The 17,452-nt window shown below is 61.7% G+C and overlaps 2 protein-coding genes across 3 annotated transcripts in view; both read left to right on the top strand.

Annotated features, from left to right (window-relative positions):
- PRPF6 (pre-mRNA processing factor 6) overlaps positions 1–12,490 on the top strand; it is a 35,732-nt gene extending 23,242 nt beyond the window's left edge. The window contains exons 12-21 of the mRNA XM_082428255.1: positions 629–751; positions 3,404–3,525; positions 4,971–5,109; positions 6,619–6,738; positions 6,988–7,164; positions 7,584–7,717; positions 8,358–8,449; positions 9,632–9,746; positions 11,704–11,830; positions 12,255–12,490. Coding sequence (XP_082284381.1) covers positions 629–751; positions 3,404–3,525; positions 4,971–5,109; positions 6,619–6,738; positions 6,988–7,164; positions 7,584–7,717; positions 8,358–8,449; positions 9,632–9,746; positions 11,704–11,830; positions 12,255–12,407 — 1,302 coding nt within the window. The 3' untranslated portion in view covers positions 12,408–12,490. The remainder of the gene's footprint in view (positions 1–628; positions 752–3,403; positions 3,526–4,970; positions 5,110–6,618; positions 6,739–6,987; positions 7,165–7,583; positions 7,718–8,357; positions 8,450–9,631; positions 9,747–11,703; positions 11,831–12,254) is intronic.
- A 1,849-nt stretch (positions 12,491–14,339) lies between these two features.
- LOC309644983 (uncharacterized protein C20orf204) lies at positions 14,340–17,101 on the top strand. Of its 2 annotated transcripts, XM_082429416.1 has the most exons (5): positions 14,340–14,515; positions 14,719–14,846; positions 16,195–16,449; positions 16,533–16,685; positions 16,807–17,101. In XM_082429416.1, the coding sequence occupies exons 2-5, from the start codon at positions 14,844–14,846 to the stop codon at positions 16,951–16,953; spliced, it is 558 nt and encodes a 185-aa protein (XP_082285542.1). In that variant the 5' UTR covers positions 14,340–14,515; positions 14,719–14,843; the 3' UTR covers positions 16,954–17,101. The 2 variants fall into 2 exon arrangements, with proteins under 2 accessions (XP_082285542.1, XP_082285541.1); XM_082429415.1 differs by having other exon boundaries at positions 14,340–14,846.
- The last annotated feature ends 351 nt before the right edge of the window (positions 17,102–17,452 follow it).

Below are 17,452 nucleotides of genomic sequence, written 5' to 3'. Positions count from 1 at the left end.
GTTCCTCTCTGCATTGCCGGTCCTTCCCACCGGCCGTGCGGGAGGCTTCAGTGGCGCTCGGTGTCTCGTCTCTGGAACCACGACTGTCTTCTCTCTGCTTGTCCTGAGGTCCAGTGCTTTTCTGCTGGTCAGCCCGCGCCCCCTGCCTGCCGGAACGCCCTGGTGGCTGGTCCCTCCCCAGGTTTCCGTCTCACCTTCCATGTGCTGGGCTCCTTCCCCCCGTCAGGTCTGCCTCTTTGGGTTAGAGTGGCTCTTCCTTTTGTCCATTTCGAATCTGGATCCCAGGCCGACAGTACGAGTGTGAGTGACCTCATCTTTTACCCCCAAGTGCTTTGGAACTTTCTTAGCATAGCAACCCCTTATGGCCACTGAGTTGCCTACTCTAGTACTTTGTACACAGTAGGTGCGTATGTAATGTTTGTTCAGTGGGTAGGTTAGGGATTTGTGGAATACTTACCTGCTGGGTGGCAGGGAAGGATGATCACAGTCAGCGGGCGGTGGCAGGGCCACGAGGGCGTCAGAACTCTTGGCGCTCACCCCCTGCAGCCCGCTCCGTCCAGGCCTTGCGTCCACCTGTCAGGCTCCTGCAGCTCTGGGTGGTGAGTTCAGTTCTGTGTCCCTCTTTCAGGACGCCGAGGAGTGTGACAAGGCTGGGAGTGTGGCCACCTGCCAGGCCGTCATGCGTGCCGTGATCGGGATTGGCATTGAGGAGGAAGACCGGAAGCACACGTGGATGGAAGACGCTGACAGCGTGAGTGTGGCCGCGTGGGCCTGGAGTCTGTGTTTGTGGGGAACCCGCTCTGGTTTGGAAATCTTTCTGATCTGCTGATTTTTATTTTAATTAATTAATTAATTAATTTAATTCATTTTTGGCTGCATTGGGTCTTCGTTGCTGCACGCAGGCTTTCTCTAGTTGCAGCGAGTGGGAGCTGCTCGTTGTTGGGGTGTGCGGGCTTCTCATTGCGGTGGCTTCTCTTGTGGAGCACAGGCTCAGTAGTTGTGGCTCGCGGGCTCTAGAGTGCAGGCTCAGTAGTTGTGGTGCACGGGCTTAGTTGCTCTACGGTCCATGGGATCTTCCCGCACCAGGGCTCGAACATGTGTCCCCTGCATTGGCAGGCAGATTCTTAATCACTGCACCACCAGGGAAGTCCCTGATTTTTAAACATAAGTTGCAACTGTAAGGAGTACAGTTTTCTATTAGTCTGCTGCAGAGCTAGAATTTGAGCGCTTACTAACCTGGACCTGGAATCCATCTCCCAAGCGTTCTCAGCTGTTCACCACTGACCTCTGGGCCGTCCCTACCTCTGGTCTTTGCTATAACCTGAGCTTCAGAAAACATTTGCACATGAAGCTCTTGCCCCCTCTGAAATGATTTCCTTGGAGTGGTGTTCCAGAGAAGAGATGATGTGTTCAGAATCAATAAAAACATTTGAGGCTTTTAATACCTTAAATGTGGCCCTCTCTTTTTAATAGCCTCTTCCCCCCCGCTGTGTTGGGTCTTCATTGCTGCGCACAGGCTTTTCTCTGGTTGCGGTGAGCGGGGGCTACTCTTCGTGGCGGTGCGTGGGCTTCTCACTGCGGTGGCTTCTCTTGTTGCGGAGCACGGGCTCAGTAGTTGTGGCACGTGGGTTCAGTAGTTGTGGTTCGCAGGCTCTAGAGCGCAGGCTCAGTAGCTGTGGCGCACGGGCTTAGTTGCTCTGCAGCATGTGGGATCTTCCTGAACCAGGGCTCAAACTCGTGTCCCCTGCATCGGCAGGCGGATTCTTAACCACTGCACCACTAGGGAAGCCCAATAGCCTTTGATTTAAAAATAACTTTAGACTTACAGAAAAGTTGCAAAAATGTAAGAAGAATTCTTTTACACCCTACACCTAGGTTCCCCCAGATTTACCCGTTTCACCACATTCGCTTTTGTGTTCTCCACACGTGCACACACATGTCCCTTATTTTCCCTGAACTGTTTGAGAGTACATTGCACATGTGGTGGCCCTTTCCCTCTAAACATTTCAGTGTGTGTTTCTTTAAAAGGGGACCTTCTCTTATGCAACCACAGCATAGCTATCAAGCTCAGGAGATCACTGTTGATGTAGGACTATGATGTAATCTGAGGCCTTATTCAGATTTCACTGATTGGCTCACTAAGTGCCTTTTGGCAAAAGGAAAAACCCAACCGTTTTCTGGTTGAGGAGCTGCCCGGGAGCTGCCCAGGGTCATATCCACAGGTCTCCGTGGCCCCGAGAGTTCGGGGGAGGGCTTTGGTTTGTCGTGTTTCATGAGTGTGACTTTTTTGAGGGTACAGGCCCCTTGGTTTGGTCTCCACGCTGTGTCCTCACGGCCGGGCTCTGATCTTCGCAGGACTCTGTCCTGCTCGGCCGGTGGGGGCACATCCCCTGAGCAGCTCAGGCGGTGCCTGCCAGGCCCCTCCCCTGGAAGGCTGCTGTGGCCCTTTGTAACTAGTAAGTGTTTTGCGGGGAGACACTGAGACTGTGTGAACGTGCCGTTGCTCACCAAACTCTGACCTGCTAGTTTGCGGGTCCATTAATGATGCTTCTGGCTTCTGTCAGTTATTACTGTGGTATCTGTCAGGTGCTGGTTTTCTAAATGTCGTGGCTTCTGCGTTTGACGAGAGTTGATCAGTTGGACTCCTGCACTGCAGAGCTTTTCTTTCTCCCTTGTTCATGTGGGCGCTCTCCTGCTCCTCCGGTCCCTGGATGCAGGCCTTGGCCGCTGTCTGCATGGAACTCACGCGGTGTCACACGTGTGACCCGGGTGCCTCGTGAGCACTGAAGTCTCCAGTGCCAACATCGTGGTTTCAAGGCTTTTTGTTACATGACATTTAAGACAGAAAAGTGTGAAGAATGACCTCACAGGCTCCCACGGTCTCCGCCCTGGGAGGAGACCCCCCCCCCCGCAACGTGTGGAAGAGCCCAGCTCCCTCTGGTTGTTGAGCCCTTTTGATTCTGAGTGTGGACTTGAACTCTGTGCTTCTCCTTACTTTCCTCATCGCCCTTGACAACACAGGGGCCTCGGTGGGCGTCACCCTGCAGACAGATGACAGACTGTGGGAGCAGTAACTCTGGAGCCCTTTCAGACTTTCTTCCGTTTCTCTGTCGTCTCTTCGCTTGGGCTGGAGCAGGCAGCTGTCCTCGGCGCTTTGTGACCTGCAGGAAGAGCGGAAGCCCTTGGTGCCCACGAGCGTGGGGCTTTCCAGGGCTCACCCCCAGAGATGGGCTGGCCTGCCCATCCCCCAGGCCCTGAGCGACTGTCACTTGGTCCCGTGGGGCCACGGAAGCCCCAGAGTCTTTGTAACTGGCCTACAGGGCTCGGGTCAGGAGTCGCAGAGCAGGTACCCGTCCTGGGTCGGTGCCGGGCTGCCCTGTTCATGGCCCTCTTTCTGCCCTAGTGTGTGGCCCACAGCGCCCTGGAGTGTGCCCGAGCCATCTACGCCTACGCCCTGCAGGTCTTCCCCAGCAAGAAGAGTGTGTGGCTGCGGGCCGCGTACTTTGAGAAGAACCACGGCACCAGGTAGGTGGCAGGCCCGCCTTCCTGCGCCGGCTTTAGGCCTCTTGTCCCCGCGGGTGGGCTAGGGCCTTGTTCGAGGTCCAGCCTCTGCGGCGAGGGGCGGAAGCTCTTGGGCTTTTCAGCCAGGCTGTCTTTCTGGCACCTTCTGCGCTAGCATTGCTGCTGTTGTATAGTGCCAAGGCACCGAGGGGCCCATCTGCCCAAGTGCCTGCAGCTGAGCCAGGGGCACTGGTGGTTTGAGGGGTCCCTGGGGCAGGGCTGGAGCCCAAAGTCCCGCATCTGTGGGGCTCTGGCTTCCGCAGCGTGGGCGGTGCAGCATCTGGGCCCCGGCAGGCCTGTTTTTCATTTCAGCTGTGCTGCATTTGGGTTTGGGCTGGTTTTTGTGCTCCGAGGAGGTCCTTGACAGTTTTCTTTAACTGTGCTCTTTAATTGAAAAAACCTTTCGGGTCTGCCTTATTGGCTGTAACTGCTGATTAAATTAGATGTTGCAACGTCTGCAGTTAGGTGGGCAGCCTCTGCCCGGGCCCTCTGCTGCGTCCTCTCTGCTCGGGCCTTGCTGGTCCCACCTGGGCTGCAGCTGGGAGCACGGAGCCCCTGTTGCTTTTCTTTTGTCTCATCGATCAGTCTTGGGCTTTTCAGGGAGTCTTTGCTGCTGGAGTTCCCGTTCCCACCGGCTGCTGTGTGTTTTGCAGTTAACTCCTTTGGGGACATTTTGAAATGACCCTGCCGGTTCACCCTGTACAAGCTCACCCGGACAGTCCTGTCTAGAGCAGGGCCGCTCCCGAGGGTCTTGGTCCCTGGGTTCAGGGGCAGTTCCCCTCCCCTGGCTCTGGCGTCCTTGGCGGGGTGGGGGGGCCAAGTGCTTCAGACCTGGGGGTCTTGGTTCCGGTGTCGAGCTTCATGCCATGCAGACGATTCTGTGCGCTCACTCGGTCTTGCTGCCGAGGCCCGGGGAGGTCGTCTGTGCCGGGGGTATTACAGGGGTGGTGGGCTGCACAGGGGTTGGGGGCTTCACACCTGAGACCCAGGCTTCTTGCTTGATGGTGACCTAAAATAACTTTCTTCCAATAAGACAGTTTCTCTGGATGCCGGAGAGTAGACTCGGGTCGTAATCTTTATCGGCGGATCTGTGGTTAGAGATGAAAAGGCCCCCGGCCCCCAGACCGCGAAGTTATCACGCCTCCAGGACACACGGCTGTAAAAGGCTCTCTTGAGAAGTTCCATCAGACTCTGCTGTTTGAACAATGCATTGCTTTGTAGCACCCTCTTCAGTAGTTGACTTTCGAGCCTTTATGGAGAGAAAAGATTTCCCCACACTCTCCCCATTGTAAAAGTCTGGTAAATCATTGACAGCGTCGAACTTTGAAGCGCTAACTGTCTTTTCAGTGCCCGCGGCTTGGCTGAGAGCGGCCTGCGTGCTCTGGTGGTGACCAGCCCCTGTCTTGCAGGGAATCGCTGGAGGCCCTGCTGCAGCGGGCCGTGGCCCACTGCCCCAAAGCAGAGGTGCTGTGGCTCATGGGCGCCAAGTCCAAGTGGCTGGCCGGGGACGTGCCTGCGGCGAGGAGCATCCTGGCCCTGGCCTTCCAGGTGGGTGAGGGGTGAGCCTTGGCCTGAGGGCGCCAGGGTCCCGTGCCCTCGTCAAGCCCTCCCCCCTCGTCGACAGGAGCTGACCCTAGAGGGGCCGAGCACGGTCAGGCCGTGTGGGACTTGGGCTGCTCTGTGGGCAGTGGGGCCCTGAGGGGGCCGGAGAGGAGGAAAAATGGCCCAGACGATGGACACCTACCTCTCATTTGCCGCCACTCAGTCTGACCTCGGGCTAAGTGTTCCACAACACAGACTCAGGGAGACGGGGGGACAGGGCAGCAGCCAGAGCACCATGTCCCCACACGAGGGCACGGCGACAGCCACTTTCCTACGTGAACATTAGGGTGTCCAGTCCCTGCAGGAGGAAGGCCCGAGCATGGGTGCCTGCACTGGGGTCACACGTGGGCCATCTGGCGCTGCCCAGGCCCGTCGGCGGGTGGAGTTGGGCTCAGACAGCTGCGCCCAGCAGGCTTACCACGGCTGATGCCGTGAGCTGTGCATTTTTCGTTTCTTTTTTTAGATTTTTTTTTCCTCTTTTTTGGCTGCGCCGCATGGCATGTGGGATCTTAGTTTCCTGACCAGGGATCGAACCCGCGCCCCCTGCATTGGAAGTGCAGAGTCTTAACCACTGGACCACCTGGGCAGTCCCTGTGCGTTTTTCTTAGGACCTGATTTTGATTGTCACGTGTAACATCCTAATACTTTATGACCACAGGGGTGTTAGCCAGTGGTTTGCAGCACGCTTTTGTATAAACGAGAGTCTGCGTCACTCTGTTGTCACCCAGGCTGGCATAGTCAAGCCTGTCCTTCCCTGAGTAAACACGTGGAGGGGCCTGGCCTGGGTCTCCCGTCTGCTCTCAGCTGTCGTCTGGGCGCCCAGGGTGGAGGACACTCCTCCTCTCCCAGTGGTCCCGGCGCTCTCCCGCCACTGCCCGGGCAGTGCCCCTCTTCTCCTTAGCTGCCACCGGGGGGCTGCTTCTCAGGTTGGGGGCGTGGTCAGGCTGAGTGTGGCCAGCAGCTGGCTGTGCTTTCAGGAGGCCGGAGGGCGCCACCCCCGTGTCTGCTGGACTCTGGGTTGTACGTGACCCAGTCCTGACCCTGGGAGCCCTCTCCGCGCCGTCCGTGATGTCCCGGGCATCCTTCCGTCCTATCCACGTTGACACACTGGGACGGCCAGTTCCTCATTGCCAGGCTTGGGAAAGAGCAGGGTTGGGTGGGCGGATCCACGCGGGTGGGACGTGAGCGACGGCGTCAGCAGGCAGAGGGTGGCGGTTGGCACCACGGCCCCAGTGCCATGGAGGCTGCACGTCTGTGCCAGTGAGGCAGGCTGGCTTGTTTGTGAGGAAGGCGGTGTCCCGGGGCCGGACTCTGCTGTGCTCCCCGTTAGCCCAGGCCATGCCTGGGTCAGACGTCCTGCTGCCGAGTGAGGCCCGGTCTGGCTGCCAGGCGGGCTGCCTTTGGTTAGCGTGCCCTCGCCCTGCTCGCTTCTCATGCTGCGTGCTCGCCCCGCAGGCTAACCCCAACAGCGAGGAGATCTGGCTGGCGGCTGTGAAGCTGGAGTCCGAGAACAACGAGTACGAGCGGGCCCGCAGGCTGCTGGCCAAGGCGCGGAGCAGCGCGCCCACCGCCCGGGTAAGCGGAGCCGCCCTGCCCGCCGCGGGCGGGACCCCCCGCGCCCCCGCTCCCCGCCTGAGGCCACGGTGCTCGGAGCTCATTTGTTCACTCTTGGCTTTAAGATGCATTCACGTGTGTAGCCCTAGCTTGTCCCAGAAGATACGAGACAGCGCTCGGGGTGAGCTCTCGGTGAGGCGAGTGCCAGGAAGGGGCCGGCCCGGCCCAGGCTCAGCGCCGGAGCCGGGCTGAGGCCGTCTGATCCCTCAGGTGTTCATGAAGTCTGTGAAGCTGGAGTGGGTGCTGGGGAAGATCGCGGCCGCCCAGGAGCTGTGCGAGGAGGCGCTGAGGCACTACGAGGACTTCCCCAAGCTCTGGATGATGAGGGGCCAGATGGAGGAGCAGGAGGGGCTCGTGGAGAAGGCCCGGGAGGCCTACAGCCAGGGGGTGAGCCTCCGCCCGGGCCCGCGCGCCCTCTCCTCCCGCGGCAGCCGCTCAGCGGCCTGCTCGGGCCCAGGCTCGCAGGAGCTGCGGGCTCGGGGCAGACCCGTCCCCTAACCCGGTCCCGGCTTCTGCCCCCCACCAGGCTGTGCACTCAGCAGAGTACGGTTTACGGCCCACGTGAGGCACAGGCTGCTGAGTCAACACCCGTGCGTGCGTGCACATGGCACAGCGTGCTCATGAACACGCACCCCGTGCACGTGTGCACAAGACAGCCGTGCGTGTAGACACACGCCTGGGCGTGAAGCGGCTGGGTCTCTGGAGGCAAAGGTGGCCCTCGCTCCCGGCTGGAGGAGCCACCACGGCTGTTACAGCCCCTCCCAGATGCTAGCTGAGCCCTCTCTCACTTGTGTCTGTGGCTGCAGCTGAAGAAATGTCCCCACTCCACACCCCTGTGGCTTTTGCTTTCCCGGCTGGAGGAGAAGGTTGGGCAGCTGACCCGAGCTCGGGCCATTCTGGAGAAGTCTCGCCTGAAGAACCCGAAGAACCCCGGCCTGTGGTGAGCCCCTGCGCCGCCCCCCACCGTGAGCCAACCTCGCTCACACCCTCAGGCCGAGGACTTGGTGCAGCATTTCCAGCTCAGGCTCCGTGGGAAGGTGCCAGCCGTGAGGAGTCCTGTCTCGGCCGTGGGAGGGTTCAGACGGGCCTGAAGGTAGTTGGACACAGTGTAGCTTGTGTTCAGATTAAGGGTTCCTCAGGAGAGCCAGGAGCTGTTGATGGGACATCGGGGGCGGATGACACCGAGAGAGTGGACTCTACAGAAGAGGTGATATCTGGGAAAGGCCTTGAGGGACGAATAGGAGTTTGCCGGGTGAAGAATGTCCATAGGAGGCTGTGCACACAGAGGTGCAGCGTGCGCCTTCAGGGCGTCAGCTCACTGCGGCGCCCCAGCAGCCATCAGCAGGCCTGTCTGTCTGCATCCTGGCCGTCTTCGTTCGCACCTCAATGACATCAGAGTCCCAGGTGTCGGCTCCTGCGGCGGCTTGAGGGTGGGGGGTCACCAGTGTCTCCCTCCTCTGTTAGATGAGCCGCTGGGCAGAGCAGGGAAATCCAGCCCCTGCGGCTCCCCAGCACCTTCCGCTTGTCGTCGGGCTGCCAGCGGACGGCGCTCGACCCCCGCCCCGGGCCTCTCTCCGCAGGCTGGAGTCCGTGCGGCTGGAGTACCGCGCGGGGCTGAAGAACATCGCCAGCACACTCATGGCCAAGGCGCTGCAGGAGTGCCCCGGCTCCGGTGAGCACCCCGCCCCCAGGCCAGACAGCGGGCGTCAGGCTCAGACAGACAGACGGGCGCCCGCCACGCGCGGTCACTCAGGCGGCTGAATCCGAGCCTCAGCGTGAGGGGTTCGACCTCGTGTTCTGAGGGGCTGGCTGCCATTTCTTTTTTCATATGATTTTGATTTTTTACTCTTTCACCTCAAGTCTGTAAGTTAGTGCATGTGCAGTATAAACGAATTTAGAGCAGAAAAGGACATGAAAATCACCTGTAAGCCCAGTACTCGGAAATCACTGCTTTTAGCTTGTTTGTCTTTTTACAACTTGTATTATTGCACAAAAAGTCATACTGTGTGTTTGGTTTTGTGCTTTATTTTATTTTTTTTTTTGACTGTGTTGGGTCTTCGTTGCCGCACGTGGGCTTCCTCTAGTTGCGGCGAGCGGGGGCTACTCTTCCTTGCGGTGCGTGGGCTTCTCATTGCGGTGGCATCACTTGTTGTGGAGCATGGGCTCTAGGCGCGTGGGCTTCAGTAGTTGTGGCTCACGGGCTCTAGAGCGCAGACTCAGTAGTTGTGGCACACGGGCTTAGTTGCTCCGCGGCATGTGGGATCTTCCTGGACCAGGGCTCGAACCCGTGTCCCCTGCATTGGCAGGTGGGTTCTTAACCACCGTGCCACCAGGCAGGGAAGCCCCGTGCCTTTTTTTAAAGCTGAAAATTTTGTGAGAATTTTTCATTATTGAATTCTTAAGATCGCACATTTTTTAGTGGCATTGTGGAATTACCTGCGTGTATGTCAGAAATACACCACTCACTGGGGGCCAGTTTGCAGGCTGCTATCAATCCCAGGTTGTCTTTCTGCCTGAATCTTTAGTAGCACTTTTGGTTATCTTGTTACAATAAATTCTCAGCTGTGAAGTCATTGAGGCCCTGGGAGTGAACCCTTGGAAGTTGTTGGGGCTTCCAGCCTCACCGCCCCCAGGATGTTGTCCCATCCGTGCCAGTGGGGCCCTGTGGCTCCAGGTGGGCAGTGGGACCGGCGGCACAGGCGGCCTCTGCTCTCTGCCCGAGCAGACGTGAGCGGCCATGCGGGAGGTGCAGCTGCGGACACCCTCAGTCTTCGAAGGCTGCCCTTGGGCAGCCTGTGTGTGGACGGGCACATCTCTGAAAGCTGAGGCAGACGTCTGTGTGTCTGGATTTCAGGGGTCCTGTGGTCTGAAGCCGTCTTCCTGGAGGCGAGGCCCCAGCGGAAGACCAAGAGCGTGGACGCCCTGAAGCGGTGTGAGCACGACCCGCACGTGCTCCTGGCCGTGGCCAAGTGAGTCGGCGTCCTGGTGGCGGTGCGGCGCCTCCCACTGGCCCCGGAGCAGGGCGGGCTCCCCTGGTCCGCGGCCTCCGCAGCTCCATGACCGCGCGCATCTCTGGGCAGAGGCCCCCTGGACATGGGCTACCTGGATGGCCTGGGTCGTCCTGGACCCCCAGGAGGGCGGCCTCTTCTGGACCCCGACCCTCTGTCCTGGTTCTTTTCCTGTGGCTCTGCTCTCTCTGTCTCTACTACTCAGTTTATTCCTATGCGGGCCTTGGGTTGCAGGACAGACAGAGGCTTGCTGAGGCTGGTCCACACGGAATTTAGGTTACAAGCGAACCTTCTTTGGTTCAGAGGGCTGTAAGCAAGACAATTGTTTCCAGAAACCAGCCCCTTTGACCTGTGTGACCCCGAGAACAACCCAGGGCCCGTTGGTCAGGCCGTCAGTGTGCCTGGGGGTGTGGAGGCCACCTCCCAGCCTCAAGGGCAAGAGGAGGTGAGCAAGCGACCTCCCACTGCAAGCTCATGCAGGGTGCTGGGTCTGGGGCTCCCTGGGGAGGCGTGGAGGGCCTTCAGAACCTCCTGGCCCCGCAGGGTCTCTGCTCCCTTCTAGAAGGAGGACGACGGCCTGAGAGGAGCAACCTGAGTACCGGGCCGGGGTTGGGTGTGGCCGGGCTAGGAGCGACTGGGGTTGGGGCGGAGGGCTCCTCGGGCTCTCAGCTGGGCCAGGGGGGTGTGGGGCCCAGGAGCTCCTGTGCGCTGTTGCTGCCCCGGCCGGAGCCTGGCCCAGCTGCTTGCTCAGCTCCTGCCAGCACCTCCTCCGTGGGGGCCGGGGCACTGCGCGTGGGACTTCCCGCAGGCCCCTGAGGCGCAGCCTGGGCCGCAGCCTGGGCTGCCCCCCACCTGGCGGCTCCCTCTCGCCCGCCCGCCCTGTGCTTCCGCCTCCTATTCCTACTCCATTCTGATAGGGCTGCCATAAAACCTCATAAAAGGCTTTGTAAGGTAAACAGGCCCCTCCTTGCTGTTCCCAGGCTGGTGCTCTGTGTGCTGCTATCTGGGTTTGTGCTCTTTAAATCACAGTTTATCTAACATTAGCAATTAAGAATACCACAAGGCTTAAAAAACAATCAAGCTATCAGAGCGTGAAATTGTTCCGTTTTGTAGCAGAGACCAGCCCAAACAGCTGCCTGGAGGGTGCGTGGTGCACGTCTGCTCTGGTGCTTCTGGCTGCGGAGCTGGGTGGAGGATGGAAGCCACCCACAGGCCCCGGCTGTCAGTGCCCACCGTGCCTCCCCGCTGGCCTGCCCTCCCCTTGCTGGCATGTCGGCAAGGCTCCCTGGGCCCCTGACTCGGTTTCTGACGCTGTGGGTCCTCTCCTGGGCCTAGTTTTCAGGTTTCTGTGTCTGCTGGTATAGCCCAGGTTCTCACTGTTGGCTTGGGTTCCTGCTGGAGCTGCCTGGTAGGGCAGAACATTCCAGAAGGTGAATATGGAGGAGCAGGCGGAAACTTCACTTTCCCTAATCAAAGCCTTGACTTAATTTTTGTCAGGTTTATTACTTTCATCTCCCTGTATTTTACTCAAAGGAAAATAATTTAAGGGAGTTTGAAGTTCTTGCTCTGTGGGTGGTTTTTTAAGAAATGCTTTGGTTAGACACTTGAAGGAGGGTTTCAGGTTAGTCACCTGGAGTGGTTTCCGGGTGGTCAGGACTGGTTCCTCGGCACCCCTGTGGGAAGCCCAAGCTCTCCAGGGAGAGGACAAGACCAGCAGCGCCTGCGCCAGGCTCTGTGCCGCTGTGGCTGCCCGTGGCAGGCCACTAGGCTCACCAGGCTCGGTGTCCAGCCCACCCGGGAGCGAGCTGTGGCCCGAGGAGGCCAGGGCCACCCCCAGCGTGGCTCCTGCGGCCCCAGAGTGCCCCCCAGCACCATGCCCTGGCCACTCACTCGGTCCCGCCCTGCTGCGTCCCCACAGGCTGTTCTGGAGCGAGCGGAAGATCACCAAGGCCCGGGAGTGGTTCCACCGCACCGTGAAGATCGACTCGGACCTGGGGGATGCCTGGGCCTTCTTCTACAAGTTCGAGCTGCAGCACGGCACGGAGGTGAGTCACCTGCCGCCCGCTCCCCCCGCCCCGCCTGTCCCGCAGCGCTGATGGCCGATTCAGCTTCCACGCGGCTTTCTGGCTACAGCCTTGGAGCCTCTCAGCCTGACATTTAGCTGTTTGGGGCATCTTTTAATGAGTTGGTTGTGATGGGGGCTCGGGCCATGGCAGAAATGGGGCTGGAGCTGGAGGCCTGGGGGTCGTCCTTGTGCCTCGGGGGCCCTGTCCTGCTGTGCAGGAGCCCTCCCGGAGCCCAGTGGGGACGTGGAAGCCAGGCTTGGGGGAGCTGGTCGGCTCCTAGTTGGGGGGCGGGTGCGGGCAGTGGTGTGAGGCCTGGTGGAATGTGGCGGGCCTGCTCCTGGGGGGCGGGGCTGGGGGCGGCGGGGGAGTGGGGGCGCCTCACGCGCCCGCGATCCCCACCCAGGAGCAGCGGGAGGAGGTGAGAAGGCGCTGCGAGAACGCCGAGCCCCGGCACGGGGAGCTGTGGTGCGCCACGTCCAAGGACATCGCCAACTGGCAGCGGAAGATCGGGGAGATCCTGGTGCTGGTGGCAGCCTGCATCAAGAACGCCTTCTGACTGTTCCGGCCCTGCACTGGCTGGGGGCGGGGCGGGGGGTGCGAGAGCTGTCTGTCCTGTCTTTGATTAAAGGCTTTCTAGTAGTTGTGGGGTTCGTGGCCGGCGGGTGTTCTCCGAGCCCTCCCCTCACGCGCTTTGGCCGCCCCAGTCTGCCCCACGCTGGACGGGGCTCACTTTCCAGGAGGCCTCGTGAGAGCCCGTGCCCACAGGGGAGACGCCAGGGGAGCGGTGAGGCTCTCCAGGGCTTTATGGAGATGGTGGCAGGACCTCATGTCCTGGGTAAAAGCCCTGCGTGGGGACAGCCGGGGTCTGGCTGGCCCGGTGACTCCAGTGCCCCTGCGGGTGCACGCGCTCTCCCGCCCCGGGGTTGTCTGCGGCCCCCACCCGCCCACAGCGGCAGGCTGCGTGTGCCCCTGGGTAGGTGACTTTCCTGGGTGCGGACGGGCCTGGCCCCTGAGGTGCTGCCCCCAGCGTGTGAGAGGCTCGCTCCCATTGGCAGGTGAATTCACTTTTGCTAATTTGTAGTCAGCAATTTTACGCTAAAGCACTCGTAACTGTCCTCTCTCTAGACTGAAAATGCATTCATTACTTGGGAGACTTGAGTGTGTTTTCACCATGTGAGGATGAAAGACTTCCTCGGGCTCTGGATCCCTGCGTCTGTGTCCAGTTGGAAACTAGCTAGTTCTCTTGGAAGGGGGTGCGTTGGCCACGGCTGGAGACATCTGGCCGGAGGCCAGGGTTGGTCCAGAGGCCATGGGCCAGAGAGAAGAGATGCGGATTGTCACGTGTGGTGACGAGAAGGGCGGCTGGCAGTTATTCCCACACGTTCTTCTGTAAGAAACGATCCCAGAGGGGCTCCTCGGTGCCTCGTTCTGCGGGTCAGTCACTGACCCGTGGCTTAGCCCTCTGGCAGCAGCCGAGGTTGGGGAGCATGCCCTCCTCATCAGCACCAAGGGCGTGGGCGTCTGCCTGCAGAGCGCGGGCCCAGCCGGGTCCACCTCCGATGCTCTGGGAGCCACAAGGACGTGGCCAGCCCTGGGCGGGATCGGACCATCCCTGTGTGGGGTCAGGAACTGTTGGTGCCAGGGTGGGCGGCCGGGGCAGGCTCCGCTCACGGATGGTCTGTGGCTCTGGAAACCCTTCCTCTCCTCACCCGAGGTCAGCCGGTCCCCGAGGGCCGTGCCGGGGGTTCCTGGGTGTGTGCACTGACCCTCAGGAGTCGCCTTTGGTCTCTTCTGGAGGAGGTGGGAGGGATCCTGCCCGTTGCACTGAAAAGCGAGTCCTGAAGTTTTTAGGAGCTTGAAAGCCTGTCCCTGTACAGATGTGGAAACTGAGGCCCAGGAAGGGGCAGTGAGTTGGCTGCGGCCACAGGGCAGCTGGCAGCCCTTGGTTGTGGCTTCTCCCGGACACTTTCTCTGATCTCAGGTCAGGTGAGGCCTCCCACAGGGCCCTTGGAACGTTCCAGAGCATCTGATTGTCCACGTGCAAATGTCTTTCCTCATTTGCCTGGGGATTGTTTTCTCAATGCCTCGAGGTGGTGGTGAAACTACTTTTCTCCCTGGGAAAAACATATCTTAGCTTTTCTTCCACTGACATTTTTCAGTTCCAGCTCAAGGCTAGCTGAGTTCCTAGGCTTCCCTTGTTCGGAGGCACTGCTGGGGGCAGGGCTGGGCAGCACCAGGATACCGCCCCGCAGGGTGCTGCGGCCCAGCTCCCTGCAAGCCTGGCTGGGTGAGTGGCCGTGAGCTCCCCCAGCAAAAGACCCCCCTCAGCCCAGGACGGGTGAGCAGTGGGAAGCAGCTCTCCCCTGAGTGCTGGGCCAGCGGGGAGCCCGGGAAGTCCCCTGCCTGGGACCTGCTGGGGCAGGCCCCCCCGGACGTCAGGGTGGGGGAGCTGGGGCGTGGGGGGGGTTAAGTCCTGCTCACCTGGTCCTGCTGGTGGCCAGGCTCCTGGCAGAGGCAGCACCTGCTGACCACTGAGGAAGGCCCTGGAGGAGGGCACAGGGCGGCCCCCGCTTCTCCTGGCTGCCCTTCCCCACCAGCTGGGCCCTGCCCTGCTCTCTGCCCACGGAGCACCCTACCCCCTCCCCGGCAGAGAAGATCTCCCAGGTCCGATGGCTTAATCCAAGATCCACTGGGTGGGAAGACAGCCCGCTGGGGCTGGGCTCCAGGGTCAGGTTAATTGAAGAAGTGATTGGACAGCGGTGGGGAGAGGGAGGGGGCAGGGCTGGGATCCTGGGGCCTCCCTGCTGCTCCCTCCCCCCTTTGCTCAGAGGAGCCAACTTCAAAAGCCTCGTCTGCCTGCCGTCCAGGGAAGCCTTGTTGGCCGGGTTTGGAGCAGGACCTGGAGCGCAGCGGCACTCGCCACCTGAGGACCCCAGGACCATGTCCGAGGCCCACTGGCGGGAGTGAGGGTGGGCCTGACCCTGAGAAGCCCATGGTGAGCAGCGGTGGGCCGCTGGGGAGGGGGCTGACTTCGGCTGAGGGGCAGGGAGCGTGCACAGCCCAGGAGAGGCTGCTGTCCCGCTGTGTCCCCACCGGGAAATCCCCCTTGGTTCCCGTCACCGCAGCCGGGCCCGGAGTGCTCCTGACTGGCCTTCCCGGCAGCGGCCGGGAGGGGGGGAGTCTCCCTCCTGGAGCTGGGGCCACCGTGTCCTCATGGGTTGGGCTGGCCTGAGCCTCGGGCCCTGGTCAGGGGCAGACAGGCCTTCCCGGGACCCCCTGGGCAACCAACCTACCCCACTTGGACATCCTTCCAGCACCAACGGCTCTTGTTCTCACTATGATCTCTGACCCTCAGCAGGCAGAGGGGGCGACCGAGTCGACCATCATGCTAAGCCTGTCTAGGGAGGGGGTGGGTTTCGAGAAGGGCCCACAGCTAATTGCATTTGATCCTCCGGCCAACGCTGCCGGGTGCCTCAGGCAGGGAGCCCCCACGGACTCTAGGTCCGGCCCTGCGTGGTCAGGCTCTCCTGCCAGGCTGGGAAGCAGAGTCGAGTCTGTGTCTTGAGTCCCAAGTCTCGCTGGGTTCGCATGATTGATTTTCCAGTGCTGTGTGACTCCAGCCTGGGGGCTGGGAGACTGCAGACAAGCTGCTCTTTCTCTCTGATGTTTGGGCTTGTGAGTGGGGGTGGGCTTCTTCCCCGTGAGAGCCAGTTCTCTTCATTCTGGGGGAGGGGAGCCCTGGTGGTGTGGACCGCAGTCCCCTTCCTCCCTTCGCCTTGGGCTTTCCCCAAGCCTTCCCCTTCCAAGGGGGTGTGGCCTTGAGCTCTGAGCCCTCACCCCTGTCCTGGTTGGGTTGGGGGTGCAAGGGAACCCCAGCTCCCACGGCTCTCAGAGCTGGTAGCAGAGCCATGGGGAGGGTGAGGAGGAGCTGCCCGGCCATCGAGGGGGCAGATCAGTTAGTTCTGCCCTCTCCTGTGGGGCACCTGGAGATGAGCCCAGCTCTGGTGGGCATGGGTCAGGGCATGGCCAAGGGTGAGGCTGTACAGGGGGTGCTTCCTGCTGTAGCCAGACCTAGGTCAGTCCTGCCCTCCAGTCTTATGGGCACTTGGGCCCTCACACCCATGCAGACCAGAGCTGCGGGTGCTGTCGTCTGTCCTTCCCCAAACCTGCCAGCCCTGTGCCTAGAGCATTTGTTGAATGGCATGGCGACGTCTCCGTTATACCAGCTCAGAGATTCCTTTGTACGTGTGTGTGGAGTCGGGTGCAGAGGCGGGGAGCACATTGCCCGCAGTGCTGCAGGAGGGTCGGCCCCTCCGCAGACTCTGAGCCTGTATCCCTTCCAGGGGCCCCCCAGGCCCGCGCTCTGGGCGCTCCTGCTGGCGCTGCTGGGGGCTGCACCGGGCCGGGCCAGGCTCGGCGCCTGCAGCGTCCCCGACGTGCTCCACCACTACCGCGCGGTCATCTTCGAGGACCTGCAGGCCGCGGTGAGGTGGACCGGGCCGGGCTCCAGACAGCTCCATTTCATCCAGAAAAACCTGACTGGAGCCGCGGCCTCCCGATGGCGGGGCCGGGTGGGAGCCTCCTGTGGCGCCCAGAAGGTATGGAGACATCACCACCCAAGCCCTCCAGCCCCCTCCCCACGGGGCTCCTCCCCCAGCCCCCCGCTTCCTCCCCTCCCCAGGAGCACAGTATCCTACTGTCCATCGTGGCCCTGGGTCGGACCCTACGTGGGGCGGTGGCCGGGGGCCGCCGCGGGGCTCTGGAAAAGGCGGCTTGGACCGTGGCCGTGCGCACCGAGGCGGTGATGCGGCGCCACTGCCGGACGCTGCGCCAGGTGCGCGTCCCCGCTCGCTCCCACGGCCCCGCGGTCTCCCTTCCCAGGGGCTGGACACGAGCTGCGGGGGAGGGGGCGGGCGGGGACCGTGCCCACGCCCTGACCGACGCGTCCCCGACAGCGGAGCCGGCGGCCCGAGACGCGCCCTGTTCGGCGTCGGGGCGGCCGGAGGCGGCTCCTGCTGCGCGCCCTGGACGCCGTCGCCACCTGCTGGGAGAAGCTCTTCGCGCTGCGCGCCGCGGCCACCGACGGCTCCTGGGGCTCCTAAGCGCCCCGAGCGCGCGGGTCTGGGAAAGGGCCTTGCGGCCCGGCCCCTCCCTCGCCGCGGCCCGCACTCCTCGGAGGGCCCGGGACTGGGAGGCGGGGCCCGCCTGGCGAGCTGGTCCCGGAGGGGGCCCGCCCTCCGCCCCCAGCAAGGCCCCAATAAACTGAGCTGGTGCTGCGGCCCTGTTCGCTCTTTCTTCGCCTGCCAGCTGTGGGGCCAGGCAGCCCCGGGTCCGCGCCTCGGTGGGGAGGGGGCGCTGGGGCCTCCCGCACACGGGGTGTGGGGGAGGGGGGGAGCGGCGGTGCTCCCAGGCTCGGTCAGCAGGGGGCGCCTCGGGACGGGACTCCTGCTAAGTCGGCGCTGCAGGCTTGGGCGGGGGGCGCGGGGGCAGATGGGGACTCCTGCTGGTCCTAAAATGTAGCATCGTATCCGTCCTGCTCCACTCTGGGATGGGGGAAGGGTGGAAATGGAGGGGAGGGGAAGGCTGAGCTTTGTGAATTCG

The sequence above is a fragment of the Balaenoptera physalus genome (genome assembly GCF_965194825.1).
Source record: "Balaenoptera physalus genome assembly, chromosome: 16".
NCBI lineage: Eukaryota > Metazoa > Chordata > Mammalia > Artiodactyla > Balaenopteridae > Balaenoptera > Balaenoptera physalus.
Note: the sequence above shows the minus strand (reverse complement) of the source record. Positions and strands in the feature narration are given on the sequence as shown.